At 37.4% G+C, this 22,083-nt stretch overlaps 1 protein-coding gene across 3 annotated transcripts in view; it reads left to right on the forward strand.

Moving 5' to 3' along the window:
* The window catches only part of PIEZO2 (piezo type mechanosensitive ion channel component 2), a 309,376-nt gene that overhangs the window by 210,870 nt on the left and 76,423 nt on the right, over window positions 1–22,083 (forward strand). For all 3 annotated transcript variants that reach the window (XM_072998801.2, XM_072998800.2, XM_072998799.2), the window contains exons 8-13: window positions 8,496–8,664; window positions 12,090–12,212; window positions 13,942–14,080; window positions 14,645–14,799; window positions 17,241–17,471; window positions 19,410–19,533. In XM_072998801.2, the coding sequence (XP_072854902.2) occupies window positions 8,496–8,664; window positions 12,090–12,212; window positions 13,942–14,080; window positions 14,645–14,799; window positions 17,241–17,471; window positions 19,410–19,533 (941 nt within the window). The remainder of the gene's footprint in view (window positions 1–8,495; window positions 8,665–12,089; window positions 12,213–13,941; window positions 14,081–14,644; window positions 14,800–17,240; window positions 17,472–19,409; window positions 19,534–22,083) is intronic.

Genomic DNA, 22,083 nt, shown 5'->3' on the forward strand with positions numbered 1-22,083 from the left:
ACTCAGCTAGCCATGCTACAACACTCCCTCTCACAGATCTGCCCACATAAGAACACCCTGGTACTCTCAGATATTATTATGAAAAGGTCAAGTGGGCTTTGTAGTCCTTAGACTTAACTTGCACCACTGACAGGACTCTAAGTAAGCTAGGCCGAGGCAGCACTCTCAGATGACCCTATGACAAGTGTACTGTTCAGAAAACCAATTGAGTTTTATAATCTTTATTTTATTAAAGAATAAGCATGTTACTAGGTATCAAAGCCAAATTAAACCAAAACAAATAAACTAGCATTGTGCTGGTTAGTTACAAAGATGTAGTGAGGCAAAGAAAACATGAAAAATAGAAAAGTGTTCAAAAACCTTACAAAAACACAAAAAGCCATTAAAAAGAATAAAAATAGTTCCAGTCCAGGAAATCATTATTAAAAACAAAATAATCCAAGTAGGTTATAAAAAGGCTATAGTCCTCAGTGATCCTGTAGAACAAGAATCCTGTACTAAAAGAAAGATTCAGTAAAAGTCCCATTATCCTTAGAAAAGTCAAATCCAGTAAATGTATCATAGTCCTTACAAAATTACAAGAGCATAGTCCATATGGAGTATTCCAAGAAAAGAAGTCCATAAAGAATATTCCATAGGTAACAGTCCATAGAAAATAGTCCATGCATAGTCCTTAGGGAAAAATCCCATAAGTCCAAGGATAATCCAGTATAGTAAAGGTTAGTCCCATGTGTCACGAATGACTGAAGGATCGGTCTTGAAAGACGATGTCCATAGGCAAAAAGTTCCTTTTTCAAGAGTAACTGGCAAGGGCTCCTCGCACCTTCCTACGATGTCATCCAATCAGAGTTCGTTACTAGGCAAACAGTCCTGTTGCATCACATGACTTCTTTCCCATACGCACCAGATGTTATTTGGGTTACTGTACTTTATCAAAGAGTCACAACAATTCCCATCTAATCACACCAAGTCCTTTCTCAGGCTTTCAGAATAACATTCTCTCTGCTCGCCTAGAAAACAACTTGTCAGCATAGCAAAGATACTTTATACAAAGAAACAAGATGGAACCTTTCTGGCTCATTTCTTAATTACAAAACCCATATGCCTTAAAAGATTTTAACTCAAAAACCCATCTCATCACAGGCCCTTTCCCTGGGCATCTTCAAATGCCAATTGAAAACCTGGCTGTTCAAGCAAGCCTTCCCTCCATCTACTGTCTGAATTTTTGTTTCATGTGTTTCCTTCCATCTTGGATCATTGTGTTTCTTAGTAATATATTGTCATGATTTTAAACTGTAAATTGTTACATGATATGTTGTTACCCGCCCAGAGTAGTCTATATGACTAGACGGGCAGCTATAAATGTAATAAATAAATAAAATAAAATATTTTTCAGTGCTGGGAGCCAGGCCTTGTTCAGTTTTAGACTTTCCTCTTTTTTGTTGAACCTTTGCTGGTGTTATGGATTTCAATGGCTTCCCTGTGCAGTCTAACATAATGATTGCTGGTGTTGTCCAGTACTTCAGTATTTTGAAATAGAATCTCATGCCCAGCATGTTCAGCTACTGCTGATTTTTCTGGTTGTTTTAGTCTGCAGTGTCTCTGACGTTCTTAGATTCTGGTATGAATGCTGCATTTTGCTGTTCCAATATATACCTGTCAACAATTGCAAGGTATCCGGTATAATCCTGCAGTGGTGAGGGGGTCCCTTTTGTCCTTTGCTGAACATAACATTTATTGTATTTTTGTGGTGGGTCTGAATACTGTCTGTAGGTTGTGTTTTTTCAAAAGTTTCCCCATGCGGTCCGTGACCTCTTTGATGTATGGCAGAAATACTATATTTTTGGGTGGCTGTTTTATTTTATTTATTTATTTATGTGATTTATACCCCGCCTATCTGGGCGACTCGTCCAGTGTTGTTTTCTTGTGGGTGGTGGTGTGTGTGGGTGGTTTTTTTTGGTTTGGTTGTTTTTTTTTTATGGCTATTTTGATTTAATTCTTGGAATAGCCATTTGCCTGTAGGGCTCAATCCAAATGGTTAAGTTCGGTGCTGAGAAACTGAGCTTCACAGTTCCGAATTGCACAGTCTACCATTGTTTTGATTATGCCTCTTTTTTGTTGGTGGTGGTGGATGGAGTTTTTGTGTAGGTACTGGTCTGTGTGGATGGGTTTTCTGTAGACCTTGTGTCCCAATAGGAGGTCATGACTATTACAAAAATCAGAGGGAGGGTGCTGAAGGGATGTGCAGTTGGCTGTTATATAACCCCCCCTTGCCTCAGACCATGGGATGCCTTATTTCATCCCTAATGCAAATAATAGCACCTAACTGTTCCTTGGAAACATTCTTAGTTGTCAAATTAATACTTCTTAGCTAAAATTATTTTCCTAGAAAGTAAATTATATTTTAGAGTTAAACACTTCTGACTCAAGACCTTAAGATATGTAGATGCTTTGACATATTGCATTCCTGCCACCACAAGAATCTATTATTAAACTACTTGTAAAAGAAGGTGTGTAGTGTTAAACATCCTGCAAGTGGATGATGTTTGTAAGAAAAAGTCATTTGTTTTCCTAATTATGCAATGAACAAATGAACAAACAAACAAACAAATACCATATTTAGTGTTTTCTTAATTTATAACGCAGTACTCTCAAGGTGTTTCTTTTGCATAATTTGTTAATATTTTCTTTCATTGGCTGAAACTGAGTAGTAAGTTGCAACTAGACTAGGCCCATTGAATCAGTGGAACTTGCCTAGATGTTGACTTCCCAAATCTCTTCTGATTCAATGGGTTTTCGCTGGTTACAACATACTACTGGATTTCAGTCATTAACTTAACATTGCAGGCCAAAAGTGTTACATATATTAAAATACTAGAAAGATGCATTGAATTACCCCCTGTAATTCAATGCATAGAGGACCATACAATGCTATTGACTCATGAACATATGGCATATAGATGAAAACTACAAAAAAAACCTACTGTGTTTTTTACACACTTGGAAACCTTTTAGAGAAGCTTTTGTACAGACCTTTTTGTTCTGAAAATATTACAATTATTATTCTAGTTCTATCATATTTCCTGCTTAGGTTTTGTGTTTCATTGTTTGTTATTGAGTTTTAACAAATAAAATATTTGGGGGACATTAACATGATTAACATTTGCAGTTTAAATTATTTCTTCAGAGTTCTGTGTTTAACCACTCTGCATTTCAGATTAGTTCTCTGCAAAAGAATAAAATACTGCCAGAAGAAATGCTATATGGGTGCTGGTTTTGTCATTATCTGTAAAGCTTTGATTCAGTCAAAGCAATGGAAACCAGGATACAATAGAAAAGACAGCTATAGGAATGAACAATAAAAGTGTAATATTAAAACAGAAGCAGTAATGATCCCAGACTCCTTCTGTACCTCACAACTAATTGTATGACTTTTTGTTATATTGTCTTAATAGCAGTGTTGCAAATAGTAAAAACACTTAAGTTTGATACTATGTAAATTATCGGGAGAGTACATTACACAGCAGGGATGTGTGTGAGTGAATGCATGTATATGTTTGTTTTTTATTGTAATACAGATGTGCTTTCATTGGTTTGCAGTGGGGTAGAAAGAAGGTCTGTTGGCTTCTCCCCCCATCCAGCCATTGATCACTAACTTGTACAGAGATGTAATTGAAAAATGTCATACTATTGTCTTTACAGGAAAGTTTATGAACGTTGTAATGACAGTCTGTTTTATCTATGTGAACTCTTTCATCTTCTGAAATAATCCAAGACAAATCTATACAGAAAGTGTCCTATTTTAGTGTGAACACATGGGGCTGCCTGAAATCTCTATCTGCTTTCTAATACCTTAAATACACTTCCTGAATTTAGAAAAGGAAACAGTGCACACAATTTCTTGAAATACAGTGGTGCCTCGCATAACGAGTGCACCGTTTAATGACGAATCCGCATAGCGATCTATTTTTTAGATCGCTAATGCGATCGCATTGCGATATTCTGAATAGGCAAAACATCGCATTGCGATGATCGGTAAGCGTTTCGCTTACCGATCTTCGCATTGCGATGTTTTTTAAACAGCTGATTGGTGGTTCCAAAATGGCCGCCGGGTGCCCAAAATGGCCACCGCAAGTGTTTTCGTGCCCTGCCCTCGCTTACCAAGGACGCAAAAATGGCGGTGCTATGGAGGAACTTCGCTCAACAGTGAGTTTGGGAGCCATAGGAACGCATTAAATGAAGTTTAATGCGTTCCTATGGCTTTTTTCGTTCCGTTTAGCGATGTTTCTGCATAGCGACGATTAATCCAGAACGGATTAACGTCGCTATGCGGGGCACCACTGTAAATGTGGTTTTCTTGTTAAGATTTTTTTCTTGAGAATTTAACTCTATGAAGAGAACATTTGTTCTTTAAGTAAAACAAAAACAAAGAAACAGCTATTAAAGCACATGGTTTCTTAATGAGCACATGTTTCTTAAACTGTTTTAGCTAATAACATTTTGTACATTTAACATGGAAAGACTGTGATGACTGTTAAATTGGAAGAATTAAGGCAGTTGTAACCTGGTTTTCTCTTAATTCTGCAAAACCAACTCAAATGGGAGGCCTCGTTAGCATTGATGAGGTGTGGCCCATGTCCATACAGAGTGTGTGTCATCCTGTAGTGGTGGAGAAGATACTCCTTCTGCATGAGCCACTGGCCTCTGGAGCCATTGATGCATATATTATGATAATCTGTGATTTTAAGCCGAAAAAGGCAAGTAAAAAGAATTTGTAGTGAGGTTGAGGAACAGGGACAGGAAGAAGGCATGTCATTCCAAAGTTGTTTTCTAGTTTGCAGACCATGGTTGTAGTTAAAGCCTCCAAAGTTTATTTATTAGCCTAGTCACCTCCAGCTTTTTTGGATTAAAATGTCCATAAACCCCTACAGTAGAGTGTTGGTGTCACTGAACATTTTATTCACTATTGCCTATCCAGAGGGAGAGGATAGATATATAAAAGCCTGATGCTGTCATTGTCAGAGGAGAAAATGTTAATCTGCGGAATAAACTCAAGGAAGAGATATATGCACGTCTGTCGTGGTGATTATTTCCACTGCCAATGACACTGAACAGGAGGAAAGTGGGAAAATTGTTTTCCTGTTTTTCAAAGGGGGTAGTGTTTCTAGTCTTACATCATTGTGTGTTTTACACAATGCATCTTGCATCTATCAAGGTCATAGGTTGTGAATGTGTAGGAAGGAATAGATAAAAGTATGTTCAGTGCTTTAACTCACTTTGCTTTTGATGGGAAACTAGCCACCTAGTTTTCAGGGTACTTTTGTACAATGTTCCTCAAAATGAATGAATAAATGAATGACAAAAAGATTCTTCTTGCTTTGCATAATTTAAGATTATTAAGTTATTGCTCTTCTGTAATTTTCAGGTAGCAACGTGAAATTAATGAATATTAATTTATCCTAAAAATATGAACTTGTACTGCTTCTTTTTCCTTCAGTTTATAGAGATTTTATTTATATAATTATCTTATAATATATAATTATATTTATAAATTGTCTTTAAAGGCATATTTCCCTCACAAAAAAACCATCAACTTGAAGTTTGATTTACCACACTTTTAAAAGAGCAGTAATTTTTTTTCAAAACAAAATCATTAATAATATGCAGAAATGAAAACATTCTAAGAGTTTTCTTTCAAGTCTGAAGTGATGGGCCATATGTATTTCTTTAGGGAGAGTATAATGTAACATGTAGCTTTTATAGCAGTATCTTGTCTAATGGTGGTAGGGAAAAATATGTTTATCAGTGTTCTATTTATGAGTAACCCGGATGTATGTAAAAAGAGAGCACACTAGCCATTCCTTCCCTTAGTGCTCTCTTCAGAAAGATAATCTGAGAAGAATGGCATTCCCTATGCCAGTGGTTGCCAACCTTGGGACCCCAGATGTTCTTGGATTAAAACTCCCAGAAGCCTTCACCACTAGCTGTGCTGGCCAGGATTTCTGGGATTTGTGGTCTCAATGTGGGCACCCAACATTGGTAACCACTGCTCTATGCATGCAACCTCCTCATGTGACTGATCAAAAGAGCTGATTTTTCAAATATAGTGAAGACTCACAGGTTTTTCTGTGTGAAGAACGTGATGATGGAAGAAGAAGGCTGGTCTTCTCACTTGTTCAGGTTCTTTTTTAACCTCAGGAGTTCCATGGAAATGTGGAGTAACTGGTAGAGAGTGTGGATTTGCGTGTGAGTGGAGATTGGCAGTGAGAAGCAAAGGGAGGAATCAGTTGAGAATGTGACAGTAAGGAGGCAGAACTGAGGAGTTGAAGAGAAGAGTTCATGAGAAGGAACTACTAATGAGTGGTTGTTATGTTTACTGGAACTAGAACAGATGGTAATGGCTAAAGGTAGTTATAATTTAGAACTGTATAGGAAAATGTGTTGTATGTAGCAAATCAATACTGTTGAATCAGAATGCATTGTAGCTGAAGATCAGTACTCTATGTGGAGGAAAAAATCATATACCTTTCTGTATTAGTATGTCGCATTTCTGTTGAGTAATATATAATATTATTATAGCATACATATTGTATAAGATATTAACTGTATTAATAAAACATTGTTTGGTATGTATCAACCATGCCTATTGCCCATTTGCTAAAGTTAGAATATACAGTGGTGCCTTGCTTAACGATGTTAATTGGTTCCAAAAAAATCGCTGCTAAGCAATTTCATCGCTAAGTGAAACACGGTTTCCCATTGAAATTCATTGAAGGAATGAATTGCCGTCCTTAAGCGAAAATCGCCATAGGAAACATCGCTAAGCGAAATGCAGTTCCCCAATTGAAATGCATTGAAACCTATTCAATGCATCTCAATGGGGGGAAAATACAACAACAAATTAAAAAAGAGTCAGAACAAAGTCAAATTTGGTTAACAAAGGGTTTATTAAGTGCACTTTATGATTTCAAACATTTTAAACAGTAAACTTTAACTTTATAAATAACAGAAAAACATTTAAAAAACAGCAAACATGAGGCTGTTTAAACCATCGTTAAGCGAAACAGGGGACCCAAAATTTAATCGCTATGCGAAGCATGGTCCCAACCATTGCTAAGCGAAAATCGCCCATAGGGACCATTGTTAAACAAAGCGTAAAAACGCTCTGCAAAAAGTTGTCGCTAAGTGATTTTGTCGTTAAACGAAGCAATTGCTAAGCAAGGCACCACTGTATATTAACTATATAGTCAATACTTCTGCTCAAACAAGGAAAGGGTTGTGAACCTCAAGAAAGGTCTTGGTTGTTTAGTGACGCTGCATAAACACAATGTAGTACATTTATATTGCAAGCCCCAGCATTGGAAAGAACTGCTGAATAGCTCAGTGGTTTAGGTATCTGGCTGCAAAACCAGAGGTTGAGAGTTCGATTCCCCACTATGCCTCCCTAGCAGGGGCTGGACTCAATGGTCCGTAGGGTCCCTTCCAGCTCTGTGGTTCTAAGATAAGATGCAAATTAAATCATATCACCATACAGTGACTTGTCATGTTCATTAGATCATTCATAGTGTGGTTGCCAAGAACTATTCCTGCCCTGCTTTGACATCTTTGCAGCACTTGAGCAGTATTAGAGGCTGTTGAAAGCAGCTTGCCACCTCAGCAGCATGTCTTCAAATGTAAATTGCTATGTTGAGACTAAAACGGGTACATTGGTTACGAATATTGTACCAGTGCATTCTAGCATCTTTAAAATAAAAAAAGCAAATAATATCCAAGATGAAAAGAGAAAAAATCTCACAAAAAAAATGGGAAGAGCAAGTAGTGCTTATAGTATGTTATCCTGTGCAGTTGTTTGGCTTTTCAGAATTCCTGTTGTAAGAGAGTACAGTTTTGCAAATGTTACAAGACTAGGCAGGATACTGTGAATTCAAACTATAGAGATATTTGATGAACTAAGGCTTATATTATATTATATTATATTATATTATATTATATTATATTATATTATATTATATTATATTATATTATACTATACTATACTATACTATACTATACTATACTATACTATATTATATTATATTATATTATATTATATTATATTATATTATATTATATTATATTATAATCACCTTTCTCCCCATAGTGGACCCAAGGCAGATCACAAGAATTAAAATCATGCAATGCTAACAAGTCTAAAATATTACATAGAAATTAGATTTAAAGCAATTAAACACTGGTCAATATTAGAATCAAGATTAGAGAATAGCTTTAAAATGTTTTAAACATTTTTTAAAAAAAAATCTAAATTTAGTTAAATGAAGCATTCCCTAGATCCCCACTTACTGCTTAAATGCCTGCCTGACAAGCGAAGTCTTTGCCTGACAATGAAAGGTTGCGGGGTGGGTGGGCACAGCCTGGCCTCTCAGGGCAATGCATTCAAAGCCTGGGAGCAAGAAATCCTACTGTATTTTTTCTGTGATGCCTTATTATTTCAACAGGTTGTTTGGTGTCACTTCGGTCATTCAGACAAACTGTTCAAGCACCTGGAAAATCATAACCAACCAAAATTTGGAATGGTACCATTATACAAGCCCAATCTTACTGTTGTTGTTGTACTACACCCTAGCAACTCTCATTCGACTTTGGCTACATGAACCTATTGAACAGGTAAACCAAACTTTTTCGTCTGCATGCTAATGAGAAAATGCTGCAGAAATGGGTATAGAAACCCAATGTGGTAGCTTGTGATATTTGCACATAATAAGTTAATAAATGTGCCCTTAAAACTTCTTAAGAAGAAGACATAAATATGTGTTATAGGTCATACAGGGTTATACCTACATGTTACAAATAGCACATAGGATTCAGAATTTAATTATTTCCATATAACACATATTTAAGAGAGATCACATCTGCATGAAAGGAGGATGAAGCAAGGATTTCAGCTGCTCACCAACACAATAATAGTCCATATATGGCATAACACAACTCAAGCTTCAATAATGCATGCTTTTCTTCTTGGTGTGTGTGTGCATGCAACCTGCAAGACTGTTATGTTGCCCACCCTGATCCTTATAAAACATAAAATTAACACTAGAGCTAATGGAAGAGCTATGGAAGTGCTGTTTAACAAATCTGTATGAGCTAATTTCTGTTCTTTTATGACACTTGCAGAAATAGATACCACTGTCATTTTAAAGATATGAATTCAGTCTTGTAACAAGAAGTTGCTATTGATTGTTGGTGTTTGCAGTGTTGCTTAAATGTGTATGCTAAAGAGTTGAGGTTGATTACCGTATTTGCCGGCGTATAAGATGACTTTTTTGCCCCAAAAAACATGCCTCCAAGTGGGGGGGTCATCTTATACGGTGGGTGCACCCAGAGTGGGCAGCACGTAGCGCAAGGAGGAAAGAGGAGAGGTGAACGAGGAAGAGGAGGAGGAGGAAGAAGAGGAGGAGGAGGTAGAGGCTGCGCCTCTTCTCCCGAGGAGGCAGCGGGCGGCTTGGGCTCTCAGACGCCGCATGGCCCAGCAGGAAGCAGCATGGAGAGGCAAGCCCAGCCCGAGAAGCAGGCGGAGCTCGGTCCCCACCAGCTCAGTCACTTCCTCGCACAGTTGCCCTCATGGAAAGCGCTGCCTCCTTCTTCCCCATGACCTAACACCATGTTGCCCGGGAGGAGAGAAGCTGGCAAACAAACATTGCCTGCAACGCGCTGGGCTCCCGAGGAGACTTCCGGAGGCCGGGCGAGCGAGCAGGCGCTGGCCTCTGCCTCGGGCCAGCTGGTAGCCCACCCCAGAAACTTGCTTTCCTTCTCCTCCCTCTTTGGCCCCTCTGGTGGGGTAAAAGGCAGAGGGAGGGGGTAGTCTTATACGTCGAGTATATAACAAATTTTGCTAGATTTTTCATGGAAATGTTGGGGTTGTCTTATACGCCCAGTCGTCTTATACGCCGGCAAATACGGTAGCATTAGCACTTATCTAAATAGGCATAATAGGCATGAGGGATATGTGAATATGGTACAATCCAATTTGTATCCAAATGTTTGCCACACAGATTAGGACTGACTTGCCTTGCGCAGATTTGGATGTGATCTGAACCTATTTGTTTTGGGTTTCTGGAGTTATCTGTAGGAATTAATATATTTCCAGGCTGGAGTTTTGTTTTGTCTTTTGAATATATAGAAAATACAGGCTGTGATGTAGAATTGAGAGCACCATGTACTGCCATCAGTGTTTAGATGTGGTGAATCTTCAGTTTGTAGGCAGAGTTCCTACCAGCTTCCTCCTTCCTCCTTCCTCCCCCCCCCCGCCTTCCTTCCTTCTTCCTTTCCTAGGAGTCATGCTCAGGGAACATGTGTGTTGGGAATATCCCCTTAACTTCCCCAGTCAATGTCTTGGCTTGCCCAAATGAGCCCATTTATTATCTAGCTAAGACCGAGAGATGTAAGTTTATTGACTGATTTGATTAATTTATTTGTTGCCTTTCTCTCCTAAAGGGACTCAAAACATCTATATTAAATTATAAGTAAATTTAAAATCACAATAAATGATGTGATTAAAAATGATTAAACATATAGTAATAGTATAAGAATTAGTCAACAAAAACATGGCATCTTATAAAAGCATACTTTAAAATACAATAAATAAATAAAATAGGTATGCCCACTTTTCTATACTTAACCCATATCACACAGTTGCACATTTGGTGACAACCTACTGAAACATACACATGCATGCACAGGAAGATAAAAATGGTTGTGCAAATAAAGACCAACACTATGTATTAAAAATATAAGAAAAGGGAAAATGGTTGGGTATGAGGAATAGTCCCTAGCTCTGCTTTGACTTAACCAATCACAGCCATACAAGTCAGTTATTCCTCATTTGTTGACACACACACTCAGTCCTAGAGGTAATGAAGATGAAGTGTAATTATCTAAAAGCAAAAGAAAGAATATTGTAGAACACTGCCAATCCAAGAAGTGATGTAGCACCCTATCGTTGCCATGCCTGAATGTGTAACAGTGCTTTCTGGTGGCTGGAGAATAAATAGGACTTGGTGTTTTGAGTTTTTATCTTTCACTGGAAGTTCAGCTGTAAATTTCTGTTCTGACACATCCCTCTTTTGCTACACAAATCCAGCCAGGTATTTTCATTCAAATCTCAGCCTTTTTAAGTCCTCAAACACTGAGGCAAATGTCAGTAATGTGTAGGGGCACCCTTCTTGAGCCACCCTGTATCTCCTCCAGTAATGTAAAAATATCCCTACTCTTTTTTTCTGACTCTTGTACACATGCCTAATAGTCACAATAAAATATTAACAAAATAATATATAGATATTTGAAATGTACAGCAAAACTAAAAGAAAAGAATTGTGGTACCTTAAAAAAATATATTTATTATTTATTCCAATGTGAGTTTTTGTTGATGGCAGTCCACTTCCTCAGACACATATTTTATTGTAGTTGGGTCACAAGTTTATGTACATGGAGCCTAACCTATGGCCTAACTATTGCGTTCCATGTGTTTGAGGAAGTAGCTTGCAATCCACAAAAGTTCCAGTGAAATACAGTGGACCCTTGACTTACAGACAGCTTGACTTACAGACTTTTTGAGTTACAGACTTCTCTGGCCGCAAAATTTAGGTTTGACTTGCAGCCTGAGAATTGACTTACAGACCAGAAACAAACCAGAATGGAACAAAAACGGCCTGTTACGGAATTAATCGGTTTTCAATGCACTGTAGGTCAATGGAGACTTGACCTACAGACTTTTTGACTTGAGAACCGCCTTCCAATACGGATTAAATTCTCAAGTCAAGACCCCACTGTAAATCTTGTTTTTCAAGGTACAACAACACTTAATTTTCTTGTGCATGTTTTTAATTTTCTTGTAAATGTTGAAACTAACATGCCAACTGCTTCAAAAACTGCTGATGTCTTGAGAAAATATAGCGATTGAGAAAACATAGCGATTAGGGATCTCCTCTTAGATAATTTGCAAAGTTATTAAAATTATTAGAGGAAAAATTGAAGCTAGATAACTACTTTCTCACAGTTGTTATGAAACTAATTTAGTCTTGTTTGTTTCTTAGTCTGTACCTAATGATGACAAAAGTGGTAACAGAGAAGATGACACAGATGTCGGCCAGATTGAAATGACTGCAGAGAGAAGACGCAGCTTGTGGTATGCAAGCCACTACACAACTGAAGGAAAAGTAAGGTTTAGAGTCAGGGGGTGTGGTCATAGTGGGGCTGAGAGCCATTTTTTCAGAATTGCTGGGAGACTGAGCACTGCACTTCCAAAGACAGGACTAAGGTGGAAGGGCATGGCCAAGGATGCTTATGTCTATATTTTTACTGCTTTTATGGTTTTAAATGCAGTACTTCTGTATTGTAATTTAAACACAATACCCAGAATCCCACTACATTTTTGTATGTGTGCAGAAGGAATCACAGCAGTGGGTGTTACAAACAGATGAGGCACTGAGTTGCTTTGTGGTCAGGTACACACTTGGCACCTTGTCAGCTGTGATTTCCCATGGCCGCTTCTAATTTTAAAAATGCATCAGGGTTTTGCCTAATGGGTTTTTTTAATGAAAAAAAAGAATGTGAGCAACAGCAACAACAGTTCTATTTTAAACTTTAAAGAGCCTCTCTGCACCGTCTAGTGGCCAGAATTGTTCAAGAGGATATGTAAACATATGGTGGGTTCAGGCGTGCTGGGGCCCTTAAAATATTTGCTCTGACATCTTGTAGAAGGCAATAAAGGGATTTTGTGGAGAAATTGTTTTTTGAAAACTAGTTTAATTTGGGGCATGAGGGGGCCTGGAAGTCCCAAGGTTGCTGGAGAGCCCAAAAATGCACCCGATGGGTCAGGATTGTATGTGGTCCACCTCTAATTTGGAGAAATAAATTACTCTATGTTATAATGCCAGTTATGACATGGCAGACAATAATTAGCAAACTAATGTTAGGAAATATTGTGTTCTATATTTATAACTAGGTGCAAGAATCATGTTACAAATGATTTTGACTGAAAAAAAATGTTTTTCTGTACTTTAAAAGCAGAAATTTAATATTTGTATTTCTCAACATAGAATCTCAAGCCAGTAAGCTTGTTGTTGAGATGGACTTTTCATTCTTTCTCTGTGAATAGTAGATCCTTATGCCGCCTGTCTCAGAAGTTTCCAAAATTTCACAAAATTCCTTTTTGTCATGATGATGTTTCTTGAAGTTGAAGCATCTTTCTAGGACCACTGTTGCAGCACAAACGTGGCCAACTGTTCTGCTTGTTGAAATATAAACATTTCCCTATTTTTGTCCTTGTTGGTGAGAGTAACATTTTTAAAAAAATGTTACAAGGCAATCGATTTATGTGGCTGCCGACAATTAACTTTAACTGCAGTGTTACTATTTAAAGCATTTTACTTACTGTATAATCTATCTGAATAACATAATTCAACTGTGAAACTGAGAGAGCTACAATGCTATTGTGGGCAGAACGTTGTTCTAGAACTCAGGAAATGTGGGTTCAAGTTAGCAGTTATGACAGCTTCAAAACTCTGTTAGGCTTGTCATAAGTTCTGGGTGACTTTGTGGTATATAACAGAGAGAGCAAGTGAGAAGAAAGCATAGTTATATTCTTGTTGTTCTATTGACAATTTGAGAAAATAACTTTTTTAAAAAGTTCGTAATTGGATTACTTTCAATTAACTGTGTTTTCAGTAGTAGACCAGTTGGATTTACATGTTAGCATGTGTTTCATGTTTGAGAATTGATCTGTTTCCCAAATTCCTTCTCATAATACAACATTTAATGTATATGGTGGCAATGAACAGAGAATAAACTTGAAGCATCATTGATATTTTTAACAAGAAAAATAAAAGTGATTTCCCAAGTAGTAGCTTTTAAAAGGAATCCCTTTCTCTAATCTTCGTTCAACAGGTTCTCTGCCTGACAGTGAATGGTACACCTATTGATTATCACAGCATACACCCTTTGCGTCCAATAGAGAATGGACCTGCCAATGTGGATATATACTCAAGACCACACTACAAGTGGGACCCATCAGCAGATGACTTAGGTAGGATCAATAATTATTTCGGAATTAATTTTTGTGTTTCTGGATCTATTTTGGATAAAATTATATATAGAAAAATATGTATGCATACAAATAATAAAGAAAATTATAGTCAGTGAGAAGACCTATTTAACAGGCAAATCACCACTGCTGGAAGCTTCTAGGAGCTCAAGTTCAGTGTTTTGTTTTGGGTTATTTTTACTGAAAAAGAGGAAGCAGAGCCCTACCATGCTTTTTCCACCTCTGCTATAGCAAATGGTTTCTTTAAAACATTGTTGGTAATAATTCCTTACCACATGTTATTGTTCTAGAATTTTTCTTCTGGTTGAGACACGGAGTTATAAATGAACGTAAGCAGATAACAAATAGACTGATTAATCCAGTTATCCTAGTTTGGAGTTGTCATCAACCTACCATAGTTTGAAGTCTTTGGATCAGGGGTTGGGTCCAAATATCCTTTTCCATGAACAGAAGGAACTTCACAAAAGATGTCTACTGCGAACCCTTTGGTCCTCCCTAATATTTTCAGAATCTTGCAGCTCATATAATTCTTTTTTCCTCCTTTAGAAATGAAAGAAGAGGAGGAGGAAGAGGAAGGAGAAGAGGAGGGAGAAGAGGATGAAGATGCTAAAGAAGAGAAAAATTCGAAAGTCCATGCAATGGTCACAGTTTTCCATTTTATCATGAAGCAGAGTTATGTTTGTGCTTTGATTGCCATGATGGTAGGATAAATAATTTCTTGCTTTTTGTCCATCTTAGAATTTAGACAATTTTATGGTTGAGAGTTCAGCTACCCTGTCATTGAAAATTTTGTCACCCGACATCACAAACATGCACCAAACTAAGGAAACTTTTTGTCACTTTATATCCAGATAACCACTAAAAAGTGATATAAAAAGTGTGTTGTTTTTTTTAAAATAAAAGTCACATACTGTCTCTTGGAAATGTTTTTGCAGAGGGGTTAGATCTGCTTTCAACAAACAGTATATTTTTCTCTAGTGTAAGATGAAAATACTAGAGAAACAGTTTCTGTGGTAGTAGGGGAATTTCAATTTGTTGGGCAAAATCTGAATATGTCACAGTTTTAAAAATCCAAATAAAATGTAACTTTGAATCCATATTTTAAACACAATATGTGTTTAAAAAACAAAGAATCTTCTTAGATATTGCCTGCTCATTTTGCAGGGTTTTTTTTTAACATTATCATAGAACTATCATAAATTAGTTATTTTCCCTGAAGTTCTCATATTGTTATAATGTCCCGTGAACATATTTCTATCACCACGTTCTTCTTCTTCTTCTTCTTCTTCTTCTTCTTCTTCTTCTTCTTCTTCTTCTTCTTCTTCTTCTTCTTCTTCTTCTTCTTCTTCTTCTTCTCCCTTAGCCTGTGGCCATCAAATGTTGGATATAGGCTTGCACAATTTCTGTTTTGCTCTATTCTAACTGATGCCAATCCAACTGATCTTTGAAAATCATCCATCCATCAAGTCTGCAGTCTTCCTATACTCCTTTTGGAGCTATATCTACATTTAATAAGATCTCTCAATGTAAAATAAAAGTATTTCTGTTAGGAGTCCTTTTACCACCATGTTTTTGGCCTTTGTGAAGCTGCTGCTTGTTTCGCTTCAAAAATTCCTTTGACTTGGTGTTGTGCTTTTAAAAGTACATACAGCACTGAAAATGTACACATGGTACAAACATGTGAGGTAATTAGTCTTCTGTTCCTTTTAGTTTTGTCTTCTGTCTTGCTCCATAAGAAGTTAGTTTATGAACAACCTTTATTTCGATTTGACCTAGCATTGGTACAACTGTGCCTTCAAGCTTCTAAATTGTTTATGTAAATATTGCCAGTGTTCAGCTGGTGTAAGCACAATGAATCTCGACGACTGCCTCCAAATCAGAGGTAGGAAGCAATAGTGTTGACTCAGTGCAAATTTTTACAGTTCACATGTTTTATTTAGTATGTGACATTAAGCAGAGCTGGATGGCATAGAGGCCTATGAACATAATTTGCACTGTCCCATTGTATGCTGATTTTACTGGGAAAGTGTTTTAGCACAACTAGGTTATAAAAACTCAGAAACGGAACTAATATATATTTTTGTAGTATCTTTTATGGTGGTTATGTTAAAGGCTATTGGTTTTCTGTTCTACATATTTAACTTGCAGTTATTAGCTATCTGACTCAACATAAATATGAACACTAGTGTACTGCAATAATCAGTTTTGAATTTTAGATGCATCAGGAACATTTCTGCCATTGCACTTTTTTATATTAGAAGAAACAAAACAAAAATAAGTTATCAGATACTGCCATTGCAATATCAAAACATAGAACAAGTTAGAAAGGACACTGCAATTTTAACTGTATGACCCTAGAAAAACAAGTTTTGTGATGCCACTTATTTAAATAAGCTGATCAGTTATCATTAACTGAAATAGATGCTGAATAGCTAGAAGTACGTATATTGTTCTAGCTAAGGATACACTTCGGATCTGGAATTCATTCAGAAGAGGAATCAAAGGGCTCTGGTGGAAAATGGACAGAGTTATTTGTCAATTTCCAGAGTGATCCAAAATAAGACAAGGAAACCTGAAGCAGCACTTTAATCATATCAGAGCTCTCCAAAGCACTGAATTTTGCTTCAGAGCAGCAGTTTTAATTTCAAAAAGGATACAAAAGGGATTGACAGCTGGGTAGCAGTGCCTGACTAATGAAGGATGGCTTCATAAAATGGCAGGAGCTGGGCAAGGAGTAAATTACATTGCTCCAGGTAAGCAGAGGAAGGAAGGAAAGAAAGCAAGTGGTAGAATCTTGGCCTGCACAGTGGAGATCAAGCAGTAGTTGATTCCAGTGAATTTCACCCTCCATCCTATGTCAGAGCATTTTATTTTCTCAATATTCAAGTTTTTTTCATTATTTGTACAAATAAAAAAAGGTACAAACACTGAAATAGTTGGATGTAAATCAAATTGGATGGACTACAAATTAGCTTGAATGAAATTGGTTGAAATTAGTAAAGCAAATAATTTGGACTGAATCAAAGTGAATGGTATTGGCACACCTGTACTTTTGACTTATAAAATGACCCATTTGCATGTTTGAAAAAACATATCTTTTCATTTTATTATTGTACTAAACATTATTCTTTTTTCCCCCAAGGCCTGGAGTATTACTTACCATAGCTGGTTAACATTTGTGTTGCTGATATGGTCCTGCATACTTTGGATGTTGCGCGATCGAAGGAAATATGCCATGATCAGTTCACCATTTATGGTTGTTTATGGAAACTTATTAGTAACATTACAGTACATATGGAGTATTGACCTGGAAGAACTTCCTGTCCTTTCAGGATTTTTAGAACGGAAGCCTCCTATAGAGCTAGGATCAAAAGTAAGTAATGTTTTTAAAAATCAAGTGGTATTCAAAGATTACTGAGTTCCCAATTGTGGTAATACCTTTGTTAGACTAACCAAAAAGGCACTGAATTAAATGTAAGTTTTCATGTTCTCTGAATCTTTTAATCACACGCTGGTTTTTACGTTAGTTATTTAAGGGAGTGTGCTAAAAAAAGTCAAGTGCATAAGCATAAAAAACTGTGGCCTAAATCTATTGCTAATCCCAACTAGAGTTAGACTAAAAGCTGAAATCATGTTTGTGGCTTGAGGCAAGTTGTAACTTTCTATCCATTCCTCCCTGGTAAATAAAGCATCCTTACTTCTGTTCTCAGAGGTGCATGTGCAAGTACAGTACCAAGCCAGCATGCAAATGCATTCCCAATAATTATGGCAGGGACACTATGTTTACAAGGTAGGAACAGCCAGAAAGTTGTGATTTGGCTTATGCTATGGACCTGATTTCAGCCACTGAATTGGTTGCTTAATGATGACTCAAGACATATATAAAGCTTATTGATCCAATTAGTTGGACCATCAGTTGAGCAGACTATTATTCTTCTGCATGGGCATATATGATGCTTTGAAAATATTAACATTTTAATGCAGCTTCTTGCACTGAATTGGATATCACTTCAAATATCTCCTTTCATCTCAATGAACAGTTTTTGAGTAGTACAGCAATTTTTTTTCTAAACTCAACCTAATAGAACTTGCTTCATGGATTGTGGCTTCATTTTTCTTATGTCTCACGAGCCTAAGCTTCTTCATTATAAAGTGCAAGATCTTCTTTCAAAGTGAATTCTGTACTTCTTAGTCCCTGCTGGCTACTCCTTAATTTATAATGGATGTGAAAACAAGCAAACACCTCCTCTCAAAGGTAGCATTAGTGCTTTTGAAACAGATTAAATGGTGCAGAGATTCTGTTAGATAGATATATCATACACTTTCATTGATGTTAGAAATTGTTCTCAAGGGATTTAACTGTTTTAACATTTTGCTAGCAACTTTGCCATAAGGTTTGATTATATATTTTGTAAAGTATCTTGTCTAAACCCAGTTGGCTGTGAGGAAAATTAAATTGTGGTGTGCATGAAAAGGATGTATGAACACAAAGTAGTAAACTAAGGGATGTCTCCTAGATACGTTAGAAGGAGTAAAAATACAGTGGCCAATATCCAGTTCAGTATTCTTGCCAGTGTTAAGTGTAATGGCATAACTTGGAATTGTGAGTAGCCACTAATTAGTAAGTCCCCGATGGAATTCAAAGTTCTACACCAGTTGTATAACTTGGCATACAGCTGAGAATTCAATTGAGAACCTGTTAATTAGCAGCTGTTCACTGCTCTGAGCCTATGCCATTGTACTTACTTTGCTGGAAATATTGAATTAGATTCTGACCTCTTTTTTTTTTAAATGGCCTCAATAGACAGAGAAAGGGAAATTGACCATAGTCCTCTCTATCACATCTTTTCAAACCGTATGTTGGAATAGAAAATGTGCAGTTTTATAGATGCTGTCCTACTGGGAGATTTTGTAATTAGAACTAAGGCTGATAACCAGTACAGGCACAAAAATGTATAAAAGAGAAAAAGAAATAGAAATGAACCCAGCCTTAGGGCCAGTGTGCTCACCTATTCCTTTAAGGAAAGAGAACAGCTATATTCATGAATGTACTTGGTAAGCCTCTGAAGATGAGGCCGCCCCCACTGCCGTCATATATGCCGTCTGTTGTTTTGAAGCGCATGACTCCAAATGTCTGGTAAGGGGAAATATATTAAAACTGTGTAAACTTAAGATCTGAGCATAAATACAATTAAAAGGATGCTGCAAAATTAGTTTGGATGAAAAAAGAACTCTTCAGATTTTCTTTCACCTACACAACATGACAAATCACTCCCACTTCCTTCTGTTTTGTTTACATTTCTGCTTACAGATTCTATTTGTGGTTACTTTTTGGCTGCTGCTTAGACAGCACCTCACTGAGAGGAAAGCCTTGCAATTAAAGGAAACTATTTTATCAGAAGTCAAGGTGGAAGATGGAGAGAGTGAAGAAAAAGGTAAATATTCCTTTCAGTTTCATTCGGAAAGTGACTCCACCACTTTCTTATTGGCAAGCTGATAAAATGTAGAGTAGATAATGATAGTGTGAGGTAAATGTGTAGCTGGTTAATGGGTGGCATCTGAGGATGCTTATCAGAGATGCCTCATCAGCCTGCAAATAAGTGATGATGAGTGAAATGCTCTGGGGGTGTCTGTCTGAGTCTAGTGCTCTGACGCCAACTATTTTTTTCAAAGCATTACCTTAATCTTACACTAAATTTCAAATTTCCAGACTGGAAATTTGAAAACTGCAGTCAATGGTAATGAACAGCGCTCCTGCAAACGGGCTCCATGGAGTGGCTGAGTGGAAATTCTTTGGCTTCAAAACAAGTTCTAACAATTCCACTCAACAGCAGGGAACAAATGACAACATAAGTTAAGACAAGGTTGAAAAGTTACTATGATTTGTTTGAATGAGCAACTGAAACAAAAACAGAGGTAAATTGGAAAGAGCAGCTGCCACCAGCCAGCAATCAGAACCAGAACCCAAGTCTAGTGTTGTTAAACTTATTTAGAAAGACTTGTGCAAAAGAGAAAAAGAATGGTGATACAATTTCCAGATAATATAACTAGGGAAAGTAGCTAATGCCTTAAAATAAAAGAATAGGATTCAAGATAACCAAGAACTAGATTAAAATAGCAAAATGATTTTCATGAGATATGTGTAAAGTTCTACATTAGGGTAGAAAAAGCCTGTGTCCAAACCCTTAATAATACAGTATATGAAACAGATACAGAGGCTTTAAAAGATCACTAACTACAGTAGGACCCCTGTATTTGTGGATACCGGAAAATGCAGAACATCATTTCTGTAATGACATACATTCATAATCTGGTCTCTGGCTCCATCTAGTGGCCCGTTCTGGCAATGACATTGTAGAAATGGTTGTGGGTTTTTCGGGCTCTTTTTCCATGTTCTGAAGGTTGTTCTTCCTAATGTTTTGCCAGTCTCTGTGGCCGGCATCTTCAGAGGACAGCACTCTGTGCTCTGGTGTAGTTGGCTTGGGAGTGCCAACTACACCAGAGCACAGAGTGCTGTCCTCTGAAGATGCCGGCCACAGAGACTGGCGAAACATTAGAAAGAACAACCTTCAGAACACAGCCAAAGAACCCGAAAAACCCACAACAACCATTAGATCCCGGCCGTGAAAGCCTTCGCGAATACATTGTAGAAATACATATATTTTTAGCGAACTCTCTACCTAGCATGATCTCTGGCTCCCTCTAGTGCCCAGTTCTGGTAACTGCTTCATATATATGGATTTCTCTTTAAATATTTTCAGACCGTGGATAAATGAATCACTGGATACTGATACTGTGGATAACTGGATCCTACTGTATATTTGAGTGAGAAATCTGATACTGTTGCTGAAAATCCTAAACCAAATTGAGGCTATGACAACAGAAGTATAATATCCAGAATGTGTGAAGTAATAATGCTGCCCTTTTTTACCTTAGACTTCACCAGGATCTGTATTCAGTTCTGTGCACTACAGTTTAGAGATGCATAGTTCTGAACTATAATATGTCCAAAGAAGGGTGACAAAGATGGCGAAGGCTCTGGAGGACAAGTCCTGTGAAGAGAGGCTTGAGGAGCTAGATATTTTTAGCTTGGGTGAGAGGCGATACAACAGTCACCAGCCCATATCTGAAGAGTAGTCACAGATGATGGAACAAAGTTGTTTTCTGTTGTTTCAGAGCAGGAGTTGGCAGACAGTCTCCTGTGAAAGCCTCTTAGTGCAGTGGTTAAACCGCTGTACTGCAGCCAAAACTGTGCTCACGACCTGGGGTTCTATCCCAGGTAGCTGACTCAAGGTTGACTCAGCCTTCTATCCTTCCAAGGTCGGTAAAATGAGAACCCAGCTTGCTGGGGGGGGGCAATGTGTAGCCTGCATAATTAACTTGTAAACCATCCAGAGAGTGCTTTAAGTGCTATGGGATGGTATATAAGCAGCACACTTTGCTTTTTGAAAGATCACATTCCTTTGAGAATAACCTATCAGTCAGAAACAAAGTTGGATAGGGTCAACGTTTCCGCCCGGTCTAAGCTATGACCAGATTTGAATTTATATCATAAGGTATAGAGGGTTTTTTTTTCTCCATATAAATAACTGCCAAGCACTTTCTGATCAAAAAACATCTGTGAGTGCTGGTTGTTGTGGGTTTTCCAGGCTGCTTGGCCATGTTCTTAAGGTTTTTCTTCCTAATGTTTCACCAGTCTGTGGCCGGCATCTTCAGAGGACAGGAGTCAGAACTCTGTGCTCTGGTCTGTTCTGACTCCTGTCCTCTGAAGATGCCAGCCACAGAGACTGGTGAAACGTTAGGAAGAACTGCCATGAAAACACAACCAGACAGCCTGGAAAACCCACAACAGCCTTTGAGAATGCATCTGTGGGTGATTTTAGATGCAGCTTATTTCACTCTTCTTTTTAGTTGGACTTTATTAGTTCTTCATGTTTGAAGAAAAAGAAAGGAATGATTATCTTTGCAGTTTCTGTAGTCTTATA

The sequence above is a fragment of the Pogona vitticeps genome, chromosome 4 (genome assembly GCF_051106095.1).
Source record: "Pogona vitticeps strain Pit_001003342236 chromosome 4, PviZW2.1, whole genome shotgun sequence".
NCBI lineage: Eukaryota > Metazoa > Chordata > Lepidosauria > Squamata > Agamidae > Pogona > Pogona vitticeps.